The following is a 7,500-nucleotide window of genomic DNA, read 5'->3' as shown; positions in this document are numbered from 1 at the left end:
ATAATATCACGTAGCCAGTGTAAAAGTAAATGATACTAAAATTAATGATACATGATCTTTAAATTCAACCTTTCCTCTACGTAATGTTTAGCTGTCAAAGGTTGCAATCAAGGAAGTACAAAAACACTTAAAATGGAAATTACCATTTTTGGAATGTTTGTGGAAAAAACCTCAGACCACAGAAAAAATAATCAGCTGTCACACAATGGTCTGAGGTGTCTTTATCTTGAATTGTTATTGGTTTTTGTTTTCAACACAATCAAATTTCTAAAAATACCATTATTCTACTTTTCAAGGTTTTTTTTTTTTTTTTTTGGGGGGGGGGGGGGGGCTATGTTCCCCACATGTAGCAAATCTGTAAACGCTCCGCTAAATGAGGACCATTCAACCAAAAGCGATGAGGAATTTCTTTCCTATAGAGTGTACTATAAGGCATGAGCATGAAATGAAAGCACTGGCCAATGAAATCAAACCTATGGAACTATTTCTGCAACACAATATAGTGTCTTCAACCATTTGAGCCCTTTTAATATGTATTAAACAAACTTCTTGAAGGAAGTGGAATTTAAAAAAACAAATCACTCAGGACTCAAAAAGATATCTGATAAATTACATTTTTTTTCATAACATAATAAAAGGAAAAAGTACTATGTTTATTGTATCGACATTTTCTTACATTTCATACAAGTCTTCAGTCTCTCACATGGTCACTACAAAAATGTGAAGCTACTGAAGGTAAACATAAATATATGCATTTGGTATAAAACTTTTGTTAAAGCCTTCCAACACAAAGTGTTATCCATGCAGCAAAGAAAGATGACATAAAACAAAACTAACAGAATTCAGGAAAAATAGATGATGCCAAAATATGATAACTCTTACATAAGTTGCTCTATTGGGTCCAGTACGTGAAGATGGGGTGTAATTAAGGTGAACTTGAATATACACTCACTTTCTTTAATGCCTCCCCCCGTCCCCAAAAAAAACCTAGCAAATAGAATCACAAATGTATGGCTTGACATTTTCAGCTGTCTTACAACAATGAGCATCACATTGGTTCACATCAAATCCTAACAAATAAGATTGCTCAGCTCTCTGTCAACTTCATTAGGCAAGCTACTAAGTTTGATGGCAAACTTATTTGAGTACAATGTTGCCAAAATGAAGTAATTAAAAAACGCTTGTTATGGTCGCTAAAACAGTAATGGTAAAAAATTGTTAAGAGCCATAAATGGATCACAACAACTATATTTACCAAAGTTTATAGACATAACTCCATTCATTTTCACACCTGAGAAACTTAAAGTTAGGGTTACATGTACTTTCATTCAGAACCAGGTTCACGATGTTTTATCACTATCCCTGGCGTTACGACCATGTATGGTAAATCCCCCACATCTGATCCCCATGTGCTTTGTTGTTTGTCAAGTTTGATCCTCTCAAAAAAACACTTTAAACAGGAAGTGGGACCACCTAGCCCAATTATTACTTCAAATGATCACAAAAAGAATCCTTACTCATAAAAAAGATGAATGTTTTGTTACACTAAAGGCAAAATTGCATTGGAACCTGGGACATGAGACTGTGAATCAAATTATCACTTGTTGTACATTGCGTGATAAATACTTTCTACAGTATATGACTCGGCGAAAAGTCGGACGTTCGGTCGCATTGTGACCGTCGCACATAATGTAACAGACACTTTCACTTCAAAACAATATGCCTGTCCACCAAATGTATTATCACTGCACATATTTATGCAGTAGTTATTTCCCAACTATTTCTCGGATTTTTTGATAGAACACAATAACAGGAAAATGTCCGTAATTTTTTTTTTCTTCTGGAGCATGCCCAGAAGCGCCTGTGCAAGAGTGATCAAAACAAGTTGAAAGAAATTCACAAGATTTCAGCGCGCTAATGGTCCCAATGTCGGAACAAAGTTTTTTAAAAATGCAACATTCAAGTTATTGATAATTTATGTACTTACTATCTCGCTGAGTCGTTGAGTTGATACTCTCTCGATCTTCGGAAACACTGTTTAATGCCATCGTCAGACCACAACCGTGTCATAGCTGCTGTTAGTTCGGGCGTGAATGGCTCTTGATCGTCCGCCCTTGCTACAACATCAAACACCATTTTCGCGTCCATCTAAAGCATAAAAGCAATACTCAGCACACTTGCACGGTTCACTAAACCCTCCACCATCGATCCAGTCGAATATATGAAATAAGATCCGTAATAAAAAAAGAAAATGTGGAAAAAAATTACAGTGATCTTACTCACCAGCCTTTCGTCTGTTTCGAAGTCGATTCGCAGTTTGTCCATGGCTCCGATTATCGTAAGAAGTGAGTAAATTGCATTGCTATAAACAATGGGCTTGTATTGACTGTAGTCTTCTGCAGAAAAACCCTTGTCGTGGATGATTCTAAAAAGGCAGAAAAGCAAAGACTAAACATACCATCAACACATTAGATTTTGTCTTGTAAACAGAACGGGTAACCAAGTTGTAAACAAGAATATGAAGAGGCTCTCCTATAGCTAGATATTTCTACCAACCTCATTTGCTTTACTATCGTACTTTTTCCAGATTCCCCCGCTCCTGAAAAAAATAACACCCATAGAAGTTGAAGCTAACAAAGCAAATATAATTTATTTCACTCTGCAAAGAGATGGACACCGGCAAAAGCGACCTCACTAGTCCACGCCTCCAGAAATCGTACGAGTTTTCTCCGTGTTCAGATCTTTCAAATGCTCGACGAGATCTTTTATGCTCCAGCGATAACAAATGCAAGAAAATTTTTGATGGATCGTCCAGATACCAAGAAAAATATACATGCTGGGAGAAACAAATTAATACTTGATTAAAACAGTGTAATTTTTACAAAATACCGGACAAATTTAACCCTACCAAGAAGCAATAGCTTCACTTCACGTTCCGCGCGAACACTGTCCAGTTTTAATTTTTGGTCGATCGCTTTGCTCCGTGCATATGCCGCTCGTTCCTCTCCACTTAGCGTACAACCCATTCTCGAGGAAAAGCCAACACTGCAAGGTTTTTACGTCCAAATAATGAACGTATTCTCTGTTACTACCTGCAAGCCATCGGGTATCGATCAAATGAGATGAGCAAATGAAGTGTTCACACAACAGTTCCAGGCCCGCGATCTGTTTGACATGTTGAGGGCGTTACATCTTCCTCAGTAGGGTAGGGGAGGGGTGATATGACCCTGTAAAGTTTTGATATATCCATAAACTGACAAAACCAACATTACCATGACAGCTCAAAGCTAGATTTCTCACCTCTTTTTTTCAATTTGTACACTGAAATCATTATTCAGTACAAAGAAAACACAAAAAGTTAAAAAGTTAAGCAAATGACATTTCCCCGAAGAGTCAATATTTTTCGTGTAAACGACTTATTAATCAATTCTCCAATCAAATAGCGACTAAAGCAGTCTGGTGATCCTAAACTCTGCTACTATAATTATCCGGACGCGCATAGGCTCGTGAAAACAAAACAATTCTAAAAGAGAAGGAAATAACATCTAACAATAATGTTTGTCTGCGCGCAAGAGACCAAGCTTCGCTGGCGCCGATCATTTGGTAGAATGCGTCAAATAGTTGTTTCACGTGATCTGTTATAATTTATACCTGATTCTACACATTCCCATGATTCTAAAACTGGATAAGAATAAACTCAAAAGACACCAAAAGTGCCTTTAAAAATACCGGAACATTTAGTCGTTCAAAAACACTCTCTGCTCAGCTCGCGAGCAATGGCGCGTTATATAACGGTATTTTCACCATGTGACTACGGCATGGTTTCTATATGGTTGATCTATGACACAAAAGAACGAAAAACAACAAGCTTTCCATTTTTTTAGAGCAAACGCCCACGTAAACTAGTTTCATGCAGCCTACAGATAGGCTATATTTCAAAGCAACATTTTTAGCTCTCTTGTAAAGACTTCTCAGTACTTTATTCACGTTTAGAAGAAATTTGTTCAGGCTCTTCATTCCGTTTTAGTTGTTTACGAGAGAAAGAACAAGCGATCACATTCCAACAGTTTCCGTTTCAGTGCAGTATAGTTTACGGCAAAGCTGTTATCAAAAGCTGTGGTTAAGGTGGACTCTATGCCAAAAGGTCACCACAATCTTTTTTTACCCGGTTGCAGACCTTTTCTTCCGTAAAATAATGTCACGGTTTTCAACTAACAGAGAAGTCTACCATCGCGTTTGCGGTAACGGTCGGCTTAAATTTGCATTTTGCCAAATGGAAGAAAATCGTTTCATATCAGCTCATTTCCAATCACCTGTTAGCTACAGGTATTAAAGACCCACCTTCAACTGACATGCTTTTCGATGGTTTGTTTTTGTTATGGAAATTCGCATTGCTTATCGTAGCTATCTGATTGGATGAATTTCAGCTTTGGCGGGGTTTTCATATGTGAAAATTGTTCCAAGGCACACAATGCTTGTAAGGTGAACGTGGGAGAGGGAGGAAGAGGAAGAGAGAGGGAGGGAGGGGGAGGGATGAGAGAGAGCTTTTATGACAATCAGTGGACTTCCGTTTCACGTTTGCCGTTTCTCGTAAACACCCATGCTAAACTCTCTTTTATTCTTCATTTCTTTCGACACTAAAAATAAGCGACTACCATCAAATTGATTCCGTATGGGCCTTTATCACACGGCAGTCATGCTAAGTCCCGAGGGACTGAAAACTTTTGTTTTGCCCCACCGAAACTCGTTCCTAAACATTTCAACTCGAGGCTCGGGGTACGAAATCTATGGTCTATGGAAAATACGGCCGCCGCGCGAATAAGGCCCATGGTGCCCTTTGCGGCAAAGTAGTAATCAAAAGCTGTGCTTACACTGGCTACTTTGCCATCATATGTAAATCGGCTATGCTTTGGATCAGTTCTATCTGAGTAACCCGAGGGTACAGCAAACTTGCGTATCCCAACTACCACTGAGTTGGGATAGTAAGGATTTTTACATAGGAAAAACAAAAGGAAGATTAGTCATGACGGAAAAACCGAACCCTGACTTCAAAGCATTAACTACAGTATACTGGTTGCCATACAGAGGCTCTTGAGGACCACTGAATTAAGAACCTGGTCTGGTTATTATTTTAAAAAAAAACGTAGTGCTGTGTCGGTAGGGAACGAAGCACGAAAATTTGCTATTAGTATTTATGAAATAATTAGGATAGTACGCACACTCTCATTGTCAAGTAAGTAAGTAAGTAAGTAAGTAAGTAAGTAAACCGTTTATTAAAAAACCACAACTTGCAGCTATAAGCTGAATTACTTGTGTTATATATAGCATGTTTAAAAATTCAACTATAAAATTCCTAACTACACTAGTATTAATTTTCTATGTACAACTGTTGTTTAATTGCAAAGTGCATTATGAAAGTATTTCTAAACCTCTTTGTTTTCACATTCGGGATTGAAAACATACGCCTAGTCCTAAAATTATATCTCTCACTGTCATTGTGCGTGGACAGCAGACCAGCTAGTTTATGCTGGTCACTCTCTACTATTTGTTTAAACATACTGCTATATAATTCCTCACGTCTATGGAAGAGTGTTTTTAAACCCGCATCTTCCAGGGCCTTGCTATACGAAAACTCTGGGAATAGGATCCTTAAGAATTTTTTCTGAACTCTCTCTATTTGGTCGGACCAATAGGCCGGCAAATTAGTATGGAAGGCCTGACATGCATATTCCAAAACGGAACTGTGTTTAGATGAGAGTATGGAAACACGGCTGTGACATCACACGAATTTTGATTGGTTATGTATTGTCAGACGCGCGTTTTGATTGCTTGGTAGGAAATATGAGCGTGTGTCCTGAAAACCTGTTTCAATCAAGAAGTAAAAAAACCAGCATTTTCCTTCATTTGTTGAATTATCTTTGAGAATTATTCTCGAATTCTCCCAACTCCCCTTCGTGTTTAGATGAGCCTATGGAAACACGGAAAACGTCCTCTATTGCTTAAATGTAATCGCATGGGCCCGAGGGCAATTAATTAAGGATTATTGTTATAAACCTAAACTTTCGCTCAACAAAACGAGCACTGTGATTGGTTGATTCTTTGTCACGTGGCCCTGATCAAATTCAAATGTATCCCGACCAGGATACAATTCCGCAGTTGTTGCCCGCTCCGAATGTTTTGTTGCGATTGTTGCAGGAAAAGTCTAAATATATCACAAAGCACTTAATGTCTGGTCCCTCGGGAAACTAGTTAGTTTTGTTTTCCCTCGAGTCCTGATGTTTCCCTCGACTTCGTCTCGGGAAACATGAGGACTCTTTGGAAAACATATCATGGGGCATGTGGTTTGAAGAGTGCCGTCCAAGTGTTGTGGACGGCAGTTGGATCAAAACAAGTTTCAACCCATGGCAGAGGTCTGTTTTCTCGTACTCGTCCGCCCAGCGAACGCAAAAGAAAAGAGAGACCTCTGCTTGCACGGAATCATCGTTTCCTTTCACGGGAAGAAATGAGCTCAACAAATTGACCTGCTCCCAACTGAGTGGCTTAATTAATAACTCAGTTGGTAGAGTATTGAACCGGCATCGCCATGTCATGGGTTGGAAGGCCGTTGAATTTTTTAGATGTCTGTAAGAGAAAATTGAATGATTAAATTTTCCAGCTAAGTGCGGGGATCACTTCTACATTTCGAAAATCTTACTGTTAATTTTCTCTCTCTCTGTTGAGAAGATTTTTAAAGTTCAGATAGTATCTGAATTTAATAGGCAAAAATGATCTAAAAGGAGTGTCGCGTTTGCCGCTTTCAGTAAACTCTCTGTCCTTACAAGTGACAGTTGACTACAAAATTGAAGTTTATTAAAGAAAGATAGTAAGTTATTAATGACAAAGAGACTATAGTAAGAAAAAGGATTAGAAGATACAGCTTTTTACCCTTAAAATGTTCACTTAAAATTGCTTTTAAATTAGTAATGAACAATGTCTCCTACACTATTTCACAGTGCGTATTACATCGTTCATTTGTTAAAATGTCAAAATTGTCGCATCAGGATTAGTAAATTATGACCATTTGACGGTGACTTGGTCCTCAAGAAAATTTACTTTTATCTAACGAGTCGGATTAAGTTAAATTATCAAAGTAAGAAAGATTGCGAGCCCACATTTCGAGCGTCAACCTTCGGCCAGAGCGAACTCTCACAAAGAAGAAACACTCAAAACCTCTCTTGCTGTGGTTTATCACATACAGGCAAATTTCCTGAATGCTGATTGGCTGAGACGGAGGGCAAAATGCCCTCGCCGGTTTTGTGAAAACTCTGAAAATACGTGTGACATTGTACACTTAATGTATGTACTGAGCTCATTTGTTCCCGTGAAAGGAAACGATGATTCCCTGCAAGCAGAGGTCTCTCTTTTCTTTTGCGTTCGCTGGGCGGACGAGTACGAGAAAACAGACCTCTGCCATTGGTCGAAACTTGTTTTTATCCAACTGTCGTGCACAACCCTTGGACG

At 38.5% G+C, this 7,500-nt stretch overlaps 1 protein-coding gene across 1 annotated transcript in view; it reads right to left on the bottom strand.

Annotated features, from left to right (window-relative positions):
- Positions 1-3,143, bottom strand: part of LOC138021858 (guanine nucleotide-binding protein G(o) subunit alpha-like) — a 13,694-nt gene extending 10,551 nt beyond the window's left edge. Inside the window, exons 1-4 of the mRNA XM_068868879.1 lie at positions 2,909-3,143; positions 2,557-2,599; positions 2,284-2,425; positions 1,988-2,148 (exon numbers count right to left, since the gene is read on the bottom strand). Coding sequence (XP_068724980.1) covers positions 1,988-2,148; positions 2,284-2,425; positions 2,557-2,599; positions 2,909-3,026 — 464 coding nt within the window. The 5' untranslated portion in view covers positions 3,027-3,143. The remainder of the gene's footprint in view (positions 1-1,987; positions 2,149-2,283; positions 2,426-2,556; positions 2,600-2,908) is intronic.
- Between the last annotated feature and the right edge of the window lie 4,357 nt (positions 3,144-7,500).

Source organism: Montipora capricornis, chromosome 10, assembly GCF_036669925.1.
Source record: "Montipora capricornis isolate CH-2021 chromosome 10, ASM3666992v2, whole genome shotgun sequence".
NCBI lineage: Eukaryota > Metazoa > Cnidaria > Anthozoa > Scleractinia > Acroporidae > Montipora > Montipora capricornis.
This window is presented reverse-complemented; position numbering and strand designations above follow the sequence as displayed.